This window comes from Athene noctua, chromosome 2 (genome assembly GCF_965140245.1).
Source record: "Athene noctua chromosome 2, bAthNoc1.hap1.1, whole genome shotgun sequence".
NCBI lineage: Eukaryota > Metazoa > Chordata > Aves > Strigiformes > Strigidae > Athene > Athene noctua.
Window position 1 is genome coordinate 84,198,375 of NC_134038.1, and position 23,402 is coordinate 84,221,776.

General features: G+C 37.0%; 1 protein-coding gene across 3 annotated transcripts in view; it reads right to left on the reverse strand.

The window, feature by feature from the left end:
• Positions 1-23,402, reverse strand: part of CDH18 (cadherin 18) — a 582,223-nt gene that overhangs the window by 157,916 nt on the left and 400,905 nt on the right. For 2 of the 3 annotated variants that reach the window (XM_074899541.1, XM_074899542.1), the window contains exon 7: positions 903-1,197. The exons of the other annotated variant lie outside the window; for it this stretch is intronic. In XM_074899541.1, coding sequence (XP_074755642.1) covers positions 903-1,197 — 295 coding nt within the window. The remainder of the gene's footprint in view (positions 1-902; positions 1,198-23,402) is intronic. 3 annotated transcript variants of the gene reach the window in all.

Genomic DNA, 23,402 nt, shown 5'->3' on the forward strand with positions numbered 1-23,402 from the left:
ACTTGGGAAAATACAGACACAACAATACAAACACAGGTTGTTTCTTAGATGGGGTGTGTGGGGACTTTGGGGGAAAGGGAAAAGTGTGTGTTCGTGAGGTAACTATCTGTACTGTCCATTCAGTAGTAAAAGACAGCAGACATCTTTCACAAAGACCAATCATGACAGTTAAGCTTTCTTAGAAAAATATCTAGCACATAAGTCATATTTGCATCTGTCCATCCTAGATTAGTTATGTAGCTTTTATGTTGTGATATTAGAGGAAAGTTATAAACTAATTTAAACAGTAGAGAATCAATAAACAAAGAAAACTGACTGCATAATATAACACCTCAAAGAATAAAAATATCTGAACTACATTTCTAACAGGGAAAACCAAAGACTGGTACTTTTTGAACTTCAGTTCACTTTATAAGAAACTTAATAAAGGTAAATAAATATATGACACCATGGTCTAAAATAATCTATAAAACTACTGTTCCTTTGTATTTGTTTAATTCTGTTAATTGCATAGACTATTCATGTAGACATAAGAGAATGCCCTAAAGTGTGCACTTGAGTGACAATATACGAATACATCTTGTTTTTAGAAAGTACCATTTGCCCAGGAATGTCTGTTAAAGCATTCAAGAATGAGAGTGACTTTTCCCTACAAACAGTCAGTCAGTCAGTCAGGGGGGTGTGGGGGGGTGTGCGGGGAGGGTGTGTGTACACTGTTTTCTTAATATGAACGTCCCAAGTAACATCCAAGGTTGCATTTGATGTTTTCTTATAATCCTTTCTCAACTGTAATATCTTTTACATACAATCAGTGATACAATAATGTGTCATAATTTTGTCAACAGTATGTAGCATTTTCACTTATTAAAAGATTTTTGAATAGAACAATTTGTTTTCCTTACCCATTTCAGACATCTCTGGCACAGTAACAATGTATGGTCCATCTGTAAATTTTGGTGCGTTGTCGTTGATATCCTGCACTTTGATAATAAATTCAGATTCAGGCTCAAGTGGCTTGTTTGTCCGTCTATCAATAGCTTGGGCATGAAGCACATAGTGTGTCTTCTGCTCTCGATCTAGGCTTTTGGTTGAATGGATGTCTCCAGTCGTGTCATCAATAATAAATATAGTCCCCGCCCCTTCTCCAGTAAGAATGTATTTGACTGATCCATCACCTTTGTCGGAATTGGAGTGCAGCTGTAGAATATACACATAAAATCATATAAAGTGACATTAAATTTCATAAAAGGTTATTGCACATAAGATATAAAAACTATAATACTACCGTTACCACCATTCTACTTAATTTTTAACCTTTCCACCTCTTGCCATAATTCTTCATGTGCTATTTCTGGCAAGTCAATCATTTTGTTCAGGGTTATTTCCTCCCAGCATAGTTCATTTTTTAAGCTGGGATTTCTTGGGTCCTACACCCATTCTACAAAACTTCCCAAACTCAATAATATTCTAGTAACTGGGGTGGTTTTTATTTTATTTTGTCTTGGCTCTAGTTCTTCTAGTAGTTATCTTACAGCACTCATTGCTATAAACTCTGCCTTAAGTACTAAGCCTAAAGCAGTCACACTGAGGATTGTTTATGACTGTAGTTCAGTCCTACCACCTAGGTTATCTTCTGTGGACAGCATCGTTTACTGAAAAATGAAACTGTGTACTGTGGCAGTGACAGATGTCTGTCCAGGATTACTTAACCCCTCAGCAAAACACAGCCATTGTCTCTGTTTTTTGTTTCTTCACTTTTAGAAAGTTATTTATAATGAAGTAATGAACTTTGGCTGATACTTCCAGCTGTTTCGTTGTTCATTTTGTGCTATAAAATAAAGTATATTATACCTCTTCTTGAGTAGAATAAGTCTTATACTGGGAAGGGAGAAAAAGATCACTAAGTACCTTGGTGAATTAAGAGATAACATGAAACAGCTACCCATTAAGTCTCAGTGCTTCTAACTTGACTAAAGAATTGCCTGTTTAGGTTAAAAATGAACATGTGTTCTCTGAAAAGGAGCAGTGATTTTTGATAGATTGAGAGGCTTTGTGGTTTTTTTTCTTTAAAATGACTGAGAACAGAATGTATTTATTGAAGTGCACAATGAAAACAAAGTGCTAATGCAGAAATGAACAGTCTCAGGCATTATGCAGTTATATTCTGATGATAAATCAGAAGAGAAACTTTTTAATTTTAAAAACTCACTCATATTCTTATCCCACTGCCCTGACTACCTTTCCAGTATCTGCAATGTGGCATTACTAAGTTTCTATACAGAATCTGAACAAAACAGAAGCAGAATGCCAGGTATTATTTTTAATTAACGGAACACAAGGTGTCAGTTTCCAGACTCCTTTCCAGTCTCAGTTCAGAAACTATTTAGTGTTGGATTGATAGAAAATAATACTTTGGAGATAGAAATCATCTTTTTTTCTGACTTAAATCATAAGATACAGAGGTGTTGCTATTTTATCACTCTGTCCTTGTGTCTTTTTTGCCAGGTCGTCATCTTGCCTTTAAAATTATCTAGCTTGCTATTTGTAAAAGGAGTAAACGTACAGTGCTTGATGACATTTTTAATCTCACGCATTAAATCTATGAAAGTATGGTGTCTCATATGATTTATATCTTGTCCTGTAGTAGGATTTGGGAGAGAGAAGTCTAATACAATTGTCAGCTCACATAAACTTCAGTGTAACTTCAGTCAATGTACCATATACTTATCTGAGCCACAAGGAGATCTGACTGAATAACCAAAACAAAACTGAGTCACCACTGTGGACCCATATTTTCAATATTGAAAATGGAAGAAAGAAAGAAGCTGAGGAAGGGTCATTTGCTTGGCTTTGCCTTTATGGAACTGCAGGGCAGTCTTACACCTTTCCTTTAAAGTAGTGATGGCCAAAATTGTGGTTACATTTCTTCTTAGATGCAGAATAGTAGTGTATTCTATCAACAAAGGAATAATTCACTCAATGTAAAATGCCAGGGATGCAAACTTCCTATAAAATCAAAATGTTCTATGAAAAGACTTATTCTTAAAAGCAAGAATAATAGGTATTCTGGTAATCTAACTATGGTTTGCTGGTATTCTGATTTTCAGAAAGAATCAGAATTGTTTTTCTTTTGCTGCAGGTTCCTTTTTTGATAAGATGAATCCTATGTATGAGTTTTTGCAAATGTTAACATTTGCCTCAGAAAGGTTGTCTCTAATTTATGGGAAAGAAACCCAGGAGAAAATTTGTATGCCCAGGAAAACGACAAATTTGCTGAGTTTATGAAGCTATAAGGAACTCAGGTTAAAACTATCTCAAACTGAAAAAGATGAGAAGAATCTCCATCATCATTCTCTCCTTCTAACTCTGCATGCATATATGTAAAAGCATATTCAGGTATACAATATAGAGATCCCAGCAAAAAATCACTGTAGTTGTATCTGGAACTATTAAACTATGAACCAGGTAAGAAATTATTACATAAGCAAGAAATCCATAGAATAAGGAACTGCTGTAGAATTTAATAAGTAAGCATTTTTCAAAAACCCCAAACATCAATGGGTTATTCTAATACCACAGTGCAGAAAGGCACATTCAGAAATTCACTGTGATGGCATGAGATGCATAGAACATTTGGGAAAGTAGTAACATTAGAAGTTTTATGTCGTGAAGAAACAGCTATGTGCACTTGTCATCAGTGAAGAAAATCCAAGTACATTTTAAGTCAGGGGGCTTTTACATCTAACAAGTAATGAAAGTTAAGAAACACAAAAGGTTCTCAGCTGATTGCACAGCCAACCAATTATATGTTATTCCTGCTAAGCATCATGTTATGCAACAAACTTCGATAGAAAAATGCAGCAGGAATGTAATTAGAAAAAAATAATCTGGGTATTAATAAATACTGAAAGCCTTCAATTTGCAACTGGGTCTTTTACACTGCAGGTGTAAGGCAACAACTGAAAACAAGAGAAAGCTAAGAGAAGTTCCTGCTTCCCTATTTACTAGTGTTTCTTATATAGTTCGAAAAACAACACTTTGATTTGTGCCATTTAATTTCTAATGCTGAATTTTAAATTCACATAGAAGGATTTTGCACAGCGCATCTACTGCATAACAAAAGGGCCTTTCCTTTGTCATTTGTTTTATATTTCAGTTTTTCTGTAAAGATTAAATAACTGTCTTCTTTAATACTTCCATCTCAGTACAAATTGGCCCAAATAAAAAAATATCAAGGCTTCTCTCAAACATTTATTTGGAATATTTGTTGTGCTGAAGAGACCCCCTGGGAATCCCTGCTTAAGACAATGCGCACCAGATTAATGAGAGATTCATGTCCCTGAGCATGGCATACTTTTCTTTACCCTGTGTACTATGAAATCATCTCCACAACAGGTGGTTTATTCCACAAAAGCATTTCTAATTAGAATAAATGTGACTCACCACTTAGGTTACAAATACAGGGTTTGGCAGACTGTGTTTCTGCAGCTGTGTCCATAATGACTTATAAAAGACAGCCAGGGAGCCAAATCTAGCTGGACAATAGTGGACTCTCTACTTGGGACTGCTGTCACTATTTCTCTTTCAGATTAATTTGACGGAGAGGGGGATGCTGCTAAGCAACAGACAAGCCAACATGTTCTGTTCACCAGTTCAGACCTAACTTGTGTGACCTGGGGAAGACATCTCAACACAGATCTCTAGAAAGGGTGTGGACATTTCATATCAATGAGATTCTACCACCTCTGTCAATGACTACTGCAAGAACATGTATACACTAGAGGATGAAACACCCGCATGCTGTAGTAATGTGACTAAAAAGCTTAAATAAACACAAAATGTGGTGTTATTTTTTTCCCGTTGTGCTAGTCAGAGACAGAAAGTTGGAACATTGCAGGAGTCTTCTAATTTAAAAAGAAATACAAATGCATCATAAACAAACATGATTACTCATAATGTTGAGATGAGTAACAAGCACTGAAAAGAAATACAAGGGAAATATGCCAAACATTAGAACACAGCGCTCTGATTTCTGTATCAGAGGTTTTAACTCTGACTGTGAAAATATAACTGAAAATGTCTTTCAGTAGGCCTTAGTTTCTATGATAGTACACTTCATCTGATGATTATGTATTGATCTGTTATATTAACTTTTAACTGCAACTTAAAGAAGATTTTTTTTTCCCTTCTTAAATTGTTTCCATTTTCTTCCCTAAGCGATCTCAGCTTAGACCCCAAACCCTATTCTGAAAACATGCCTAGTTAAGCACTAGAGACTAATACAGCTTGCACTCACCACTTAACCCTATCTAGCCCCCAAGGGCTCCTCCCACCCTGCCTACGGGTCAGGACCTCATTACAGTCCCCCCTGGCCACCAGACCCTGCCCAGCGATGCCACAGGATGGCTTGTCTCCAGTTCCCCAGAGCCCTGCCCTGCCCAGCTGAGCCCACCTACAGAACCATGGCCTGGCCTGGCCCCGTCTTCAGAGAGGTGCCTGATGTCTGGGGCTGGGGCTGCTCCAGTGGACCCTGGCTGCCCTGCTCCTGGCTGGCCCTGCCTTGACCCCCCTGGGGGAGTCCCCAGTACCCCAGACTCAGGGAGCCACCTCACTCGGCTGCTCCCTGACAGCAGTGTCTCCAGTCTCCCAACTTCCATTCAGTGCAGTCTTCTGAATTTCTTGTGGAAATGTGGTTTCTAGACTAAGTGATGAGCTGGCTTTTGAAAACATTACTGCTTATTTGGTTATGATCCTAACATGAACATATCCATTAAATATTCTGAATCTGTCCACAGCCAAAAGCTGCCAGAAAGTATTTAATTTTCATCCTGTTAGGCATTGTTCCTGTCTTTATTTATCTGAATTTTTAGGGAAAGAAGAAGCTGAAAATAATAGCTGAAAAACATACCTGGAATGTCACCTTTATCAACCCAGTGGGCTCTCCACTTCTTGACATATTTAATAACAGGTTGGAATCAGGATGATTTATGACAGTTCCTCAATATTTACCTCCCCTATATCAGCAGTGTATGACTGATTTTGTAGAACAGCAACCAAGGTGTCCTTGTTTTGCTAACACTTAAACATTTTTCTTCCATAAGTCCATTTAAATGCTTAACTTTCTTTTAGTATTCCTGCAGAAACTGTAGAAGAGCTACATTTTCCAAAGGCATGAAGAGGTTTACCAAACATTTCAGTTAATGAGTTTTCTTCATAGTCTTATCTAAATTTTGGTACTATGAGTCTTTAAATACTTATAATTTGATGCACCAGCATATTAACTTCTATAAAATGAATGCACAGATTGTAGGCTTGTTGCCCAGCTAATACAGTATTGTTATCGCTAATAACTGCAAAGCAACCAGGTGGCTAAAGCGTAATCACAATACCAAATGGTCACGTGGCTACTGGCCTTACTTACCTTTCATCTTCATACATACATCTTGTACTTAATTGGCTTAGCTAATGCTTAGCCACACCATACATACAAATATTTAAGCATACATACTTTTCAAGCAAATGACCATGAATAGGTAGAACCTACTGGACAGTATAGAAGCAGGGACCAACATGAAAGAAACACACCAATAAATACTATAAAAACAAGCCAAAAAAAAGAGGAAGAAGCCAACATCCTGCTCTTTCTGGGAATGTGGGATGCTAAAAACTCACAGTGATCACCATGCTTTCCTGCGCTTACCTAAGGAAGACAAGTTGCAACCAGGAAACCATGCATGACCAGAAAAACAAGAAAGAAGCCTGGATAAGAGGGGCAGTTGTAAAGTAGATGAGTTGTCTATTACCGATTTAATTGTGTAAGAGCTTCTCACTGTTTGCTTTAATTTAACAATTTGGATTCTTGGTGTGTTGTGTGGGTGGCATTTTAAGTGGACTAGTAATGGCTTTTACAATATTTTAACTGGACTACCAATATGTGCTTTTCTGTTGAAAAAAAAAAAAAAAAAAAAAAAGATTTCCAAACATGTGCTAAATTCAGATCCAAGCCTGACTTGAAAAAATTCAAGAACTGTTGCACTAACCTAATTAATTTAATCAGAGAAGTAGTTATGTACTTATAAACTACTTTGAAGTAACTGCAGAGAATTAACTTAAAACCTATTGTTGACAAATAATAGACAATAAAAATAATATACACAGAATTCCAAGAGTTAGTTCTGGTAGTGACACTACAATTAAGACTTTTGAATAAAGCAGCATGTTTTTTCAAAGAGAGCAGCAGAACCTCCCCTTCTCAATTCTGTTGTCATTGACTATTAATTTAACCAGACAGGAAGAGGACCCCAGCACAACACTACCACAGCAAAGTCTACCAATGAGTGCCCAGCCTACAAGAATGACAAAATTCTTCCCAACGACATGAGCTATGAACTTTAGCAAAGCATAGGAAAATATATTTTAAAAGCATGTATGCATGTTGCTTTACTTTTGTTACACAGAACTGTTTAACGCTTCACTAAAAACATCAAAATGTAGCTATGTATAAAGAATTAATGATACAACACTAAAACACTGAGTAAAAAATATTTTAACTATCTCTCTAATAAGAACTGCAATCATGTTGACTTCCTTTGATGTTTTTGTAGACAGATGCAATTTAAAAAAATTATACAATAACTTAGTAGTACTAAAAAATGCATATAAAATTATTCTGAATGGTGCACACTGCAAAATCAGACTCGAGCTGATACTACTGAAATGCTCATTGTGCCTATGCAGTAAAAGTGCCCTCAGATTTGCTGCAGACTTGCTTCCTTTGGTCTGAGCTATAAAATATATTTTAATGAAATATACTGCTCTGGGCAATGTCACACCTTTTGATAGAATTCTCAGAGGGAATCATTAGCCCAGTAGATAACTGTATTATCCATAACAGTGTCCACAAATCGAAAAGAAGCTATTCCAAACTCTTGTCAAACAGAGGAAGAAAATGCAGAATCGCAATTGCCCCCATCTGCTGAATGGGTTTTCTGAGATAGAAAAAAATAATTGGATTGCAATCATCCAGGAAAAATACAACTGAAACAGTATTAACTTCACAGTATAACACTACAGCATACAAACATCTGTTCTTGCAAGATGTGCTTATCTGAAGTCCGCTGTTTTGCTGCTGCTTTTAGGGAAACTGGGTAATGGCAGAAGTATGCAGGTGCATAAGCAATCACATCTGAAATAACATCAGGAGTACTAAAGCTGACACAAGCGGTCAACATTAGCTTCTATTTTCTCTCTGTATAAAAGGACTCCAGTGAATGACAAGAAGAATACAAAACTAATCTAATCCTAAACCAACACAATAAATGTTTATGTATAAAACTTGTTGTTTTGTTTTCAAAGATCACTATGTATTTTTAAGAAAAATAGAATCCAATATTGTACTTTCAGTGTACTGTGTCTAAATCAATATAGAAGAAAAATACTACCACTATGCTGAAGTTTTCATCTCTCCTCACAACAATAAGCTATCATGGTCATAGAAACTACCCTTTTTTCAAGCAAGTCAGTTTTACACAGCATTATTTGCTTTACAGGTTTTAAAGAGTTGGACAGACACCCTGTTGCAGAACATGCTAACTAAAGTCTTCTAGAAGTATAATTATGTAAATATACTTGTTTGCAGGTCTCGGGGCTAAGTGACTACAGCTCATTGAACCATTACTCTATAACAGATCTGAAATTAAGCTGGTCTGTTAGTTTGGGTCTTTTTTGGAAAAAAAAAAAAAAAAAGAAAAAAAAAAAAAAGATTATTTTTAAACAGAAAGCAAAACAAGACTCCTCATTGCCCAGTATTGATCCATAGCCAGAAGAGTTGTTTCAGAGTGGAAGTATTTGCTCATCTGCAGTGACACTTAGGCAGAATGGCCATGAGATATTAGTGTAAGATAAGTGCTTGACTCTATCATATCATATAGCCTTTACTCTAAGTAAGGAAAATCATAAAAGGTCAAGGTTACAGAGCTTCTTAAAGGGCAGTCTCCTTAAAGGGCAAGTATCATTATCTCATTTTCAAAGAGGAGTTAATCTGAGTTTCACAGACTTGAACTACCAAATTTACACAGAAATAAGGAAATTATTGATATTTTAAAAGCCCTAAACCAGACTCTGGTCTATCCAGTTGTGATATCATTAGACAATGCTGAACCCCGCAATTCTCGGAGAAAGTGGGATGGGATGGATTCCGGAAACCATTAAAAAAATTATTCCTGAAGGGCTACAGAATTTCAGATAAATTAAAAACTCATATTTTCAGTGTCATCAGAAAAATATCAATAGAAAAAAATAAAAAAAAATTAAAAAGTAAATTGAACTATGAGAGATGAAAGTTAGTCTTTAAATGAATGCTTCATTGTTACATTCAGCCAAATAATTCTAAAGATCTAGGCCAAATTTCTGCTAGGTTTGTTTGCATGGTAGCCAAAAGTCTGACTTCAATGTGTATGGACAACTATTTAATACATGGCTCAATGTTATATATTACTTCACAGCACTCTGCTCTGGCAATACATGACTCCTTTCTCCCCTCTGATGTCATATGTCACTAAGCTGTGCAGAAAACTATTTCATGATCTCCAGACAAATTTACAAAATTGAGTGGTGTTCAGTTTCCAGCAGCTCCTCACAGTCACTGTCACCAAAAACTCACTTTACAATCAATAAATCTGTAATTGTGGTAATAACTCAGACTCCTAGATCCATGGAGAATGACCATAAATTTGATTAATTTTGACTCCAAATACCTTAATGATACACTGCTACTAAAAGAAGCCCTGGCCACGCTACATCACCATTGGAAGAAGAACATTTGTTTCAGCTTGTGTTGTTACTAATTTACGCTAAGCAGGTGTTATACCAGTATAAAGCACCTTCCTCTAAGTAGGCACAAGCGTACAAGAAAAGTGCTTCAGTTCATGGTATTACTCTCTAGCACAGGCCTTGAAAGCTTGTCATTTACTGAAGCACTGTTTTTTGTAAATGCCTTACTGTTCAGCTACATAGAATCACAGAATTGTAGAATGGTTTGGGTTGAAGCGACCTTAAAGACCATTTAGTTCCAACCCCCCTGCCATGGGGGCAGGGACACCTTCCACTAGACCAGGTTTCTCAGAGCTCCATCCATCCTGGCCTTGAACACTGCCAGGGAGGGGGCAGCCACAGCTTCTCTGGGCAACCTGTTCCAGTGTCTTACCACTCTCACAGGAAAGAATTTCTTCCTTAGATCTAATCTAAATCTATCATCTTTCAGTTTAAAATCATTACCCCTCATCCTATCATTACAGTCCCTGAGAAGGAGTCCCTCCCCACCTTTCCTGTAGGCCCCCTTTAAGTACTGAAAGGCCGCTATAAGGTCTCCTTGGAGACTTCTCCAGGCTGAACAATACCAACTCTCTCAGCCTGTCCTCATAAGGAAGGTGCTCCAGCGCCCTGATCATCTTTGTGGCCTCCTCTGGGCTCACTTCAACAGGTCCATGTTCTTATGTTGGTGTCCCCAGAGCTGAACACAGTACTCCAGGTGGAGGGGAGAGTAGAGTAGAGGGGGAGAAACACCTCCATCGACCTGCTGGCCACACTTCTCTTGATGCAGACCATGATGTAGTCGGCTTTCTGGGCTGCGAGCATACATTGCTGGCTCACAGTCAGTTTTCCATCCACTAATACCACCAAGGCCTTTTCTGCAGGGCTGCTCTCAATCCACTCATCACCCAGCCTGTATCTGTGCTTGGGATTTCCTCAACCCAACCTTGCACTTGGCCTTGTTAAACTTCATGAGGTTCACATGGGCCCACCTCTCAAGCCCATCAAGGTCCCTCTGGATGGCATACCTTCCCCCAGTGTGTTGACCACACCACACACCTTGGTGACATTTGCAAACTTGCTGAAGGTGCACTCAATCCCACTGTCCATGTCACCAACAAAAATCTTAAACAACACTGGTCCCAGTGTTGATCCCTGAGGAAAGCTACTCATCACTGCTCTCCACTTGGACACTGAGTCGTTGACTGCAACTCTTTGAGTGTGACCATCCAGCCAATTCCTTATCCACCAAGTGGTCCATCGATCAAATCCATGTCTTTCCAATTTAGAGACAAGTATGTCATGTGGGACAGTGTCAAATGCTTTCACAAGTCCAGGTAGATGTTGTCAGTTGCTCTTCCCTTAGCCACCAATGCTGTAACTCCATTGTAGAAGGCCACCAAATTTGTCAGGCACAATTTACCCTTAGTGTAGTCATGTTGGCTGCCACCAATCACCTCCTTGTTTTCCCTGTGCCCTAGTGTAGTTTCCAGAAGCAGAGGTGAGACTGACTGTCCTGTAGTTTCCCAGGTCTTCCTTTTTTCCCTTCTTAAAAATAGTCACAAATGCAGTAAACATAGAAGTTACAAAAATGAATTCGAGGTACCAACATCATAACTTACATTATTTGGAGAAGGAAGTCTGATTTCATACAAAAGAGCGTTTCATTAGGACATTGAAAAGGTCAAGGTCAGAAATATGGCAAGTGCATATACTCTTTAAAACACCAAAAGATACAAGAGCATGGAAACTCACTGAATGTGTTTGGTCTGTGTGTGGTGGGGTTTTGGTAGCAGGTGAGGGCTTACAGAGTTGGCTCCTGTGAGCCCCCAGCTCCAAGTTGGACCCACCTCTGGCCAGGGCCAAGCCAATTAGTGATGGTGGCTGAACCTCTGTGATAACATACTTAAGAAAAGGAACTTGAAAGGAGGAGGAGTGTTGAGGAAAATCTCTCTGCAAACACCAAGGTCAGTTGAAGAAAGGAGGAGGAGGTATGGAGGTGTGCCAGAGCAGAGACTCCCCTGCAGCCTGTGGTGAGAGGAGAGGCTGTGCTGGCACAACCAGTGGGGATCTACAGTGGAGCAGATGCCCACCCTGCTGGAGAAGGTGGCTGTGCCTATAGAAGGCTGGGACTGTGAGGGAAGCCTGCACTGGAGCAGTCTGTTTCTGGGAGGACTGCAGCCTGAGGGGAGGGACCCACGATGGAGCAGTTCATGAAGAGCTGCAGCCGGTGGGAAGGACACATGTTAGAGAAGCTCATGGAGGACTGTCTCCTATGAGAAGGACCCCACACTGGAGCAGGCAAAGAGTGCGAGGAGTGCTCCCCCTGCGGAGGAAGGAGCAACAGAAGCAACCAGTGATGGACTGACTGCAAACCCCATCCCTGGCCCCTCTGTGCAGGAGGGGGAGAAATCAGGAGCAAAGATGAGCCTGGGAAGAAGAGAGGGGTGGGGGAAAGGTGTTTTTAAGATGTGGTTGTATTTCTCACTGTCCTACTCTGTTTGATTGTTAAATTAGTGGTGGTGGTGATGGTCAAATTAAATTATGTTTTCTTCCCCAATTGAGTCTGTCTTTTCCCTGTCACTATAACCGGTGAGTCATACATCCCTTTCCTTGTCTCAAACCCTGAGCCTTTTGTTGCATTTTCACCTCCTCATCCCTGAGGGGAAAGGAGTGAGGGAGTGGCTCTAAGGTGCTCAGTTGCCCTATGGGTTTAAACCAGGACACTGAAGCAGTGGAAAGCTATTGTACACTGGAAAACATTTCACATTTGTGACAAGGATGGAGTAAAAACACAATTTCTGTTTCCACACGCTATTTCTGAAGACTTTCTACAGATGCTCTTGACCATCATTTCTGGTGCTTACTCAGTCAAGCTACTCTCATTGCAGTATGTTTTATATATATATATATATATATATACACACATATAATTATATATATATAATTTTTTTATGTGCACAAAGAGAGAATGAAACTCTGCTTTTCCTTTCCATTTGCAGTACAGAGGGAAAAAAGGGACCACATCCATTGTAACAAGGTCTTCCAAAAATACATATCTGCCCTTGCTGAACATGAATGCCAACCTAAGGATTATTTCAGATTTTTCCAAATGAGGAAGACCTATTAGTTCTCTAAAACCTTGATCAATTAATTCCACACTACATGTGTTCTCCATGTGTATAGCTTCTCCTGATATTAAAGGGATTGATAGAAATAGCTCACTGGAGCACAGAGCTGTAAGTGTAATAATACTCAAACTCTTATGGAAAGTATGATTTATTTGTTTGTTTGCTTGTTTGTCTGACAGTGCTACAGCAAATAGTGTTTACTCTATGAAAGATCTCAAGACAGCATATTAATTTTTAAGCTCTGGAAAAACAACTCTGCAGTGTACCCATGTGATATTCTAAATTACATCTTTCTCCTTTGCTCTTCCTAAATAATATCGTGAAGATAAAAATAAATGTGTGATTTTCTGATGTAGTATTTGTGAGCCATGTAGAATCAACAAGAGAAAGTTTTATGCCAGGGACTCAATTACTTACTCAATTACAGAGTTTGATTAGGAAAAAAATATTATGTGGAAAAGTTCAAGGAGAGATAATTAATTTACCAGCTTCCTTTTATCCCATCCTTCCAAAAATCTTTCACGCATTTTTGGTTTTGATGTCTTTGAAGCTAATTTGCTGAGAAATTTATAAGACTTTGGAAAGAAAACAGGTTAGTTACTGTCCAATGGCTTCTATTTCAGGTGAAAAAGTTGCTTCTTTCTGAAGAAACTGAAAAGAACACACTACCACATATTATCAAAAACTGTAGGGATCATTGTTTCAAAAGGATGTCATGTCCCTATTTCTTGCACTTTTCCAGGAAAAAAACAAATGCATGTCTTCATTATTGAGGGGATTTTTAGTCATTTAATTTGTCAAGAGTTCTTTGTTATATACTTTTTAAATATTAGAAAGTGTTATGACAATACTGAATATCAGAATATTTATGTGTTGGGGTATTGTTTTATTGCTTCTACAGTATTTAACACTTAAAGGCATGGTTTGGTTTTTTGTCTGGAATGCATTTCATCTCTTTTAAGTGGCCTACAACTTGTCATCCTGTTAGGTGAAAATTAGATTTGTAAAAAAATGGTTCCATACAGAATCTTACAGAGTATAGCATCTATACTCTGTGTGGAGTATTACAAGGCTCACAAGTGATCACTCTTCTTCTCTATCTCACTTGGAAGATAATATGTTGGCGGTTTTTTTTTTTTTTTTTTTTTTTTTCCAAACACATACTGTTCTTCCTATAATGTAGTACTCTTGCTGTTTGCTAGAAACAAAAAGTACTACACAACACAGGAAAAGAGCCCCTCATCATCATGATGAAGAGATGTTTCCACAAATTTCTTTAAATAGTCACTAGTGCCTCAAATCTTTTGATAATTGAGAATGCCAACCATACTTCTTTTGACACCTTTGTTGGGTGAATCAGAACAAGATCCATGTTCACAGCAGAAGCTTATCACTAGCCCCTTCCACAGATACAAGTCACGCAATGACTGCAATAAAACGGTGACAAAGAGATGACTGTGCTTTTACAAGTAGGAATAAAGAAATGGGAACATATCAACAGTGAATGGGAATGTAAACAACTGTCCCTAACTTTAGCATGCTTTTTATGAACTGCTACAAAAGCTTTCTTGCTCTCATATGGATGTAAACTGGGGAGTTTTATGTATTCCCCTACTTCACACATGCATTATCAAGCAGTACAATTTCTGAGCTCAAGGGTTTTTAATCAGATAATTCTTAACAATGAGCACATGTTTTTCACAGGGGTAGCAGGTTACTGCTTCTGTATTCTTCCTAGAGTCATCATGACCCCCATCTGCCCAGAAACATCTGTACTGCCACCACTGTAAGGCTTTGATTCTAAGACAGACTAAACCCCTCATTATTTACATTTAGTTCAGTACAACTTCTGGACAGGTAAAACACAAGTTCTGAAAATGTTTACAAACCAATTTTATATCACAATTTATGACTGGCATTTTGAGTTAACAGCATTCCTACAGAGGCCTTATGTAACGTATAATTTTATGCTACTTTTTCCACCTGACAGTGTAATTACATGTCTTACATGCTATCTTTTCAGCACAGTACAGAATATTTTCATCCTTTCACGGACAACTATTCTTCATTGTGCCTGACAACACACATTCTAATAATGAGGAAAAGAAATCGTGCTAGACTTCTGAAATATCAACCAAAAAGACCATGCCCTCCAATTTTCTCAAAACCCACATTTAAATTCAAAATATGCTTAATTGTTCCTGCATTGAACCCACAAAATGTCTATTTCTAAAAGCAGCTGTGGTATATGTTTGTATAATGGGATATACAAGAAGAATCTATGTCCATGAATCAAGTATCTGCAGATGAAACTGTGATGTAAAATTGTATAACATTTGATATTCTAATATTTATCATTAATTTTAACAATAAAAATCTCCCATATGTTAAAAACATGGAAAGTATACTGAAGATTTTATCTTATGTAGTTTATAGATATATGGATATTTAAAAATTAAATAAAACTATCTCTTCAAAGCTCTAAATTTCTCACTGAAAAAATATTTCTTTTATGCCCATTGTGAAGTCACTTATGTTTGATACTTGAACTTGTTTTCATTTGTCTGCAGGATAGACATACCCTGACCATGGAATTGTCCTGAATTTAACACAAGAAAAAGCTAGTTGAGAACTACTTTCTTCCACAGTTACCATTTGACAGAAAGTGACCACTTACTTTAACAGAAAGTAGTTCAATAAAGCAAGTCAGAGCCTCATCAATTTACTAAAACAAACAGCAATATATTCTGTGTGTTACATTTAACACAAAAATTTATGTTTCTTATTAAGTACTGACCTGTACTCATTATCATCTAATTCCAATATGGAACACTAACGTTCTTTTTCTATACATGTAAGGAATCCCAGACACGCTGTTCCATTCACTGCTATCACTTACTAAAATATGTTATTAAAAAAAAAAAAAAAGTCTTTAAAAATATGACTTTTCTCCAGGACCAGTATTTCAAGTACGTTAAATGCCATAAACAAACTATTCACACTTTGAGGCAATACATTCCTCTCCTTAGTGTTTCTTATGTGTATGCTGATGTATCAATGAGATGTCACTTACTATGAACATTTCAGTGATTTTTCTTCCCAGAGACTTTCTGACACCTTGTCCCTTCTCAAAAAATGTTCAGGCAGAATAGGATTACAATCTGTAAAGCTACTGGCTGCCAAGAAATGGTTAGGCACAAATGATACTTTAAAACGGTATGTGAAAAATGATAGTGAAATTAATACAAAATAGGTCAGTTCAGGAAGTAATTAAAATTACCATTAACACATTTATTACTAGATATTCTTGCTAACAGTACAAGGAGATGTCATTGAAGAGTACTTATAGTCTTCTATGGATGTAGAGTTAATTCATTAACACGTTTTCCATAACATACTGTCTCCTTTACATTTAAGGAGCCCAGGAGGAAGTGCCCATATGGCCTAGCAGAAGAACAATGGGTCTGATTCTTTCACCAATACTAGCAAGTTCAAAAATATTTATTCTTTTTCAGGGGAAAAAAAAAAAAAGAAGCGCTTAGTACTTGAAATATTCACTGAATACAAGCTTTCACTCAGTCATCCTAAAGGGAGTAAATATTACTCATATTACTAAAATCCAATTTATTCCATATAAGGAAAAATATAGTAGGTTACTATGTTCACAGGTGCAGTATAGCCTGAACATCAACTCTAAAAATTTTGTACTATCAGAACTAAAGAAAACTGAGACGAATGTTGGAAATGTAGTAAATATCACATTCTCCAAAAGTGTGCTCAAGAAAACTCTGGAGAAAACCAGAAATGCCTCCTGCCTCCCAACCCTTCTGTTAATATAAATAAAATCTTTGTTCAGATACAAATCTATACCGTGGAGAATTTCCTGTATGTGCATGAGGAGCAAACCTACTGAATAAGTATTCAGCATCACAGAAGATGCTAATGGGTGAAGTTAAACAAGAAAGACTGTATCAAAACTATTCCTCTGTAAATGTCAATGAGACACATTTTTGTCTTTCATAAGAAGGATAAATTCCTGAGCTGATCTAACTTGTACGAAAAAACTTCTACATTCTGAAGAACAGACGCTGAATGTTTCATTAGGGTTTGGTAACACTAGCACTGAATCAGTTTTATTTTAGTGACTTCTTATATGGATCATAGATACTTCAAAAGGTATTAATATAAAAATACAATATAAAAGCATATCAATAATGTTGCAGATATCTTTTATCACTTGTAATTTGTGGGAAAGAGGTTTCAAAACTAAATTTTCTAATTTCCATTATTTGATGCTGGACTTTTCCTACAGATGCCTAAAATCGGAAAAAGGCAAAAATGAGTGTATTTTAGATAGGTTTATTTTATCATCAAATGACTGCTCTTTTTTAAAAATTAAAAAAAAAAAAAAAAAAAGTACTTCTTACAAATATCCTGTGGTCTGAATTCTACAGGTCCTCATGATTTACATAACGGAGAAGTATTTATTTCTTTGGAGTGGGCTCAGAATTGCTGCTTTCCTTTCTTTTAAATTATGAAATGTGGAACATGAAAGAAATCCCATGGATGCCAGTGGGCTTTGAATCAGGCCATTAACACTGGTATATAAAACTAAGGAAGTTATTGTTTCAATAATAAACATTAATTTCAAAAATGTTTGCTTTGATTTAGAATGCACATATTACATATTTCACAAATATATATAAAGCATGAAAAGTTTTAAATCTTGAAATAATCTATGTAACATCATAAAGGGAGAAAAATTTAATTTCTTACAGATTTTCAGAACTGAAGAGGGGTTAAAAAGGGGGGGACGTATGGTGGAATAATCTCCTATATCTACAGTTAGAGGACCTGAAAAAGAGCACTAAATTGTTTCATTCTTTGATTATATTTTCAAGAATATGATTATTTTACTGCCTCTGAAGTATTTGGCATTTCTGGAAACCAAACACATTGACATGGGCATGCAATGTTTTGCCATGTCAAAATAGCACTACTCAATACCATTAAAACAATGGCAAGCTACCTGGACACACATACTAAAAAAATAGAGTTGCTCCCTCTTCAGACACAGGACTAAATTCAAAAAGAATGAAAACTGAACAAAAGGAGATAATGTTCCTGTTCTGAGGATGAAGGCCTATTGAGCTAATAAATTATACTCCTTCAGCTGTCAGCAACATCTGCAGACATCATGTAGCTAAAATACTGCTTAGGCACTAAGTAGTACATGTCTCCATAGTGTTGATTCTCACTAGGTCATGAATGACAGTATAAGATGGTTCTCAAAATGTTAGATGGCTATTACCTTACAAATTGCTTGCTCAGGCCCTGCTGTTTGTGTAAGCAAGGTCAGGGCAGGAGCAGGAACCTCTGAACCAAGCTGAATACTGAGTTGCAGAGTACTTGGTGGTACAGAAGATCAAAGGGAAGAGTTTTCTGAAGAGTTCAGACCATTTTCAGAGTGGAATTACCTTTTTTTTTAAAAAAAAAAAAAAAATTTGCAGGTGGGTTGTATTGAACCTTTATTCCAAATAGACAGATGTCTCAGCCCACGATTTCAGACCCCCATCTGATCCAACTCTTGCCTTAAGTCTTTCAGGCTACCTTACATCTCTCTATGTTTCAAATACTGACATCACGCTTTTTTCATTACTTTTGATTTTCCCTGCTTTATCCTGTGTTCTCCTATGCATCCTAGCCTGTAACACTCATCTGTTTGTATGCTCCACATGCACTACAGTTCCTAAAAGCTCACCTCCAACTGCATTCTCATTGAATACACAGATGTCCTGGTTTTGGCTGGAATAGAGATAACTTTCCTTCTCAGTAGCTAGAATAGTGCTGTGTTTCCAAGTCAGTATGGGATTTGGTAAGAGAAGAATGTTGATAATACACTGATGTTTTTAGTTGTTGTTAAGAAATCAAGAACTTTTCAACTTCCCATGTCCTGTTAATGTGCAGGTGCAGAAGAAGCTGGCAGGGAGCAGAGCCAGAGCAACGGACCCAAACTGGCCAATGAAATATTCCATATCATATAACATCATGCTCAGCACATACATGAGGGTTGGCTGGGAAGCTCTGGCTCTTCCAGTATACAGCTTCAGGACTGCCTCTTCTCTGGGATCACTAGCTGGGAATGGGCTGTGCATCAGTCAGCGGGTGGTAAGCAATCGCACTGTGCATCAGTCATTGTGTATTTTATTACTACTGTTATTATTATAAGTATTATTTCAATTTTTATTTAATTTCAATTATTGAACTGTTTTTATCTCAACTTATGAGTCTGCTTATCTTTACTCCTCTAATTCTCTCCCTCATTCCCTGGGGTGGGGAGGTCAAGTGAATGGTTGCATGGTGTTTGGCTGCTGGGTTTAAGCCACAGCAACTGATAAACTGTGATACCAAGGACACATGAAAATTTAAACATCAGCTTCTGGCCTTTAAAATTTTTGCTGAATGATATGAAGAATTTTGGGAGAATGATTTGGTGCAAAACTCTGCAGTGAATAGAGGGTTACAGAAACATATATGGAAAAAAAAAAGTGTATATTTGCAGCAATATATAGATAACAATTCATTTAATAATTATAATAATTTATGCTCTTATTACTCCTGTATGATTAAACAAGCAATTTTCTAATAGAAAAATCAAAACCAAAACTGCTTTTAGAATTACAGTAGCCAATGTAGACTTTTCGTTAAAATGAATAATTTGAAGTTCACGAGCTCTCTGTGTTTCAGCCTTTCCTAAACACATCCAAAGGCTCCATGGGTAGGCAACAAATGCATTTTCAGTTTAAAAAGATGTCCTGTCCCTCCCCACCAAAATATCCCTATTTAATTCCATGAGATGGATGTACACCTATTTACATCTACAGCACACATGAAATTTTGATCAAGCTGAGAAAGACAGTTTAGAAACACAAATATTTCAGAATATGGAACTCCCGTTTTGCCTTTTCTTTTGAATGGAAAAGGAAGGTAATTTTCACAATTGTACATGTATTTCTAATATAAAGAAGAAAGCTTCCAGCAGACAGCTTAAAGAAGAAGATATGGCTGCGATAACAGCTTTGCAGAAAGATGCCAAGGACACAGACATTCAGTAAAGCATGAGTTTGCATGCTATCTATTTCCTCCCTGGAAGTGGTGCTTTCAGTATCATGCTGGTATTCAGAAAATTAGCATCTGAAGGAAAAATTTGCTTGTGAAATTCTCAAGAATAAGTGAGTCCTTGTGAAAGCAGAATTAAATTAATGATAAAATCCAGAAAATAGTTTCATAGTCCACACTACAGTAGGATTAGCACACCTAGTTACAGATTAATTCCATTTGTGTCTTATAGTAGTAATGTTATAACTTTACCTCTGTCTCTGTAATTTCACTTCTTACATTAGACACACACCTCATGCTATGTTTTGTGAGTTCTGAATTTTTTTTCTCATTTAAAATAATTATTTTTCTTATTTCATTTGGTCTTAAAAATGTCCTCAGAAAAAAAGAAAACCTGTGAAATAGAAACAAAATACCACCTGACAATAAACCAGAAAATTTATTTCTCGTGAATATAGATTTTTTATACCTATTCCTGACCAGCAGTAAGCATGATTTACTGTTTATGAATACATCCAGCAAAAGATTTTCAGCTAGCTTTCAATTTCAGTTCCAGTATATAGTCAGTAAACAATGGAAGATTTTTGCCAAACTGGTCTGGTCATGAAAAATGTTCTCACTCCTATTCTGCACAATCCTCTCCAATGATAATAACGATATTAACATTTTTGTTAATATTATCCAACTGCCAACAGCAGGGAATGGAACAACTTTTCTGTTTCACTGTTGAAAAAGCTTGTTAACAAATCCAGTTGTTATTGCAATAATCTGTAAGTGCATCTTATATAACACCTTCCTCCTCCCCAACCTGATGTGCTTCCTTTAGTTGTTCACTTCCTTAGACAATAAAATATGTATTCTTCATGGTAGACAAACAGATTATTTTCATGTCTGTGCTTCCCTGCCTCTTGGAAAAGAAGAAGAGAGAGGTCATATTTCAAAACCTTACCTGGTGAGGTAACTGGACTGATTATCAGAAATACTACCTACTAACCCAAGATTCAAACTGAGACAGGGAGTCTAAACAATCTTAGATTGATGGTGCAAGGTCTGCACAAAAAAACAAGGGGAGGCGTATGGGACTATTCGAACAAGACATACCAGGTGTTGATAATGTTGATAGGCAAATATCTCCTAGCCCAAAGAGAAGTTTCTTGTGGTCCTTGAAGTTGTATGTTCCAGCAACAAATCATCCTAGATTCTAGCACAAACTGACCTGGTGGTTTGGCCAGGGCCCAGGGAACAACTGAGACTGCGCAGAACAACGAGGTGAAAAGTTCATCAGCGAGGAAGAGAAGATACTTCGTCTATACGACCCTCGCCCGTAAATCTGCGACCACCGAACAAGGCCAAAGGAGCTCAATACGCAGGCGCAAGGGGAGGAGACCTGATTACCATGAGAAGCGAGGGGAGGCGGAGGTAGACTATGTATATGTATAGGCGTTTTATGAATATGCACTATTCTGTAACATATAAGCCGGACAGGATCTGCAAACGATGCGCATGTTTGTGGTGGAGCGATCCCCCATGCACCCAGCGCTGAATAAACATACCCACTTTATAACTCCAAAAGTTATACAGTGATTTCTCTGCAAAACAAAACCACCTTTTTTCTAATAGACTATATATGTGTTCTCCAAGGATCCTCTGCATGGAAGAGGTGCCTCTGTCTGCAAAAGCTGCATTGGCTCAGGGACTCCAGAAAACAATCAACTGGGCCCTGGAATGTCCAGCATGGACTCTACCACACCAGGGACTCCTTGGACGTTCTCTGATGTCCTATGCACTTAATAACTATGCACTTAACAATCATGCTAAGATAGATGAACATTTCTAGCTACTTAGTTCAGGATATGACTTCATTTTAGTTTGTGATGATTACACTTATTTCCCCCCAACATCCCCAAATTATACATGTAGTTTCAGTAGTTAATATACAACTCTGACATATAGACAACCATCTTAGACTGAAAAAAAAAAAAAAAAAAAAAAAGAAAAAAATGAGAGTGGGAAAGAAAATGAATGAATGAATGAACAAATGAAGCAAATGAGCACTGATTAAATGAGACGGAGTGAACAAAAATCTGTTAGGAAAGGTTTAGTCATAGCTTATCCCATAGTGGGCTATGATTATGGAACAGATGATCTCTTGAGGTTTCTTCCTGAAGAATTCTGTGGCCTTTCAAAAAACATTTTAGCTATTTCATGTATAAAGCATCTCCTTCTAATCTGTGATCTTGTCTTGATTAAGGATAGGTAAACTAGTTCAATTCTATGAATAAATCAGAATCTAACGTTCAAAGGTAGCCTTTATAAAGGGTTGAAAAAGAGTAATTTTTTAGGGAATCATTATTTCACTGTATGTCAGCAACACTTAATTTATCTTACAAGTGGGAGCACTGAAATACTACCACAACACATTTTTCTTGAGCCAAACAAAATCTGAAAAAAACCCCACCACCTTGTAAGAGAGTTTGTTCTAGCTCAACTTTCTTAAGAGGTGTAAGGTTTGATAAATAACAGATTTATCCATTGTTTATGTTTCTTAAAACAGCTGTTTATGTTTAAAGATTAGCACCCATAAGAATATACTTACATTAAAAAAATAATGTGTGATCATACCTAATCCTGGTATTTAGAGAATTTATCATGTGTTAATTACTCTTCTTTGCTAATAATATATATATACACACATAACAAGGAAATATTCTGTGGTATTCTGCATATATACTTCACGTACAACACAAGCTCATCAAGAGAACTTACCACTTTTGAAAACAACAATAGATGTTTTTACTGAAGTGAGGCTTAATTATAGAGGAACATTTTTAAAAAGAGCATATTTGGAATTCATAAGGATACATACTTAATTGTTATATGTGTCCTTTTGTCTCTTGCCCATTATTCCAACAGAGTGGTGAGACCTCCTCAAATTCTTAGGGTTCCTCCCATTAGCAGGGGTTCCATCTTTTATCCTTTTAAGCAAAGCATGACAAAAGCTTCTTCTTTCCCTTTTAAAGCTATCAGACAGGACAAAAAAGAAAAATGCTAATGCTCTTAGGCATCTGTACTGATGGATACCCTAAACCCAGTATTTTATTTTTTAAAATATTTTTGAAAGGGCAATGTTAAAACTGTGGAAGCTGTCAGACAGCAGGACTAGTGAACTCATAGGTAATATTGAAAAAGTAACAGTACTGACTTTTCTTTAAGCAATGCTCCTTTCTGCTCTTCTAGCAATCTGAAGATCTCAGAGAGGTGACAATGTAATTTAAATTAGGATCATTCATTCTGGTTCATGATGGCAGCTGGTAATTTAATGGCAAATAAATGGTGAAGCCA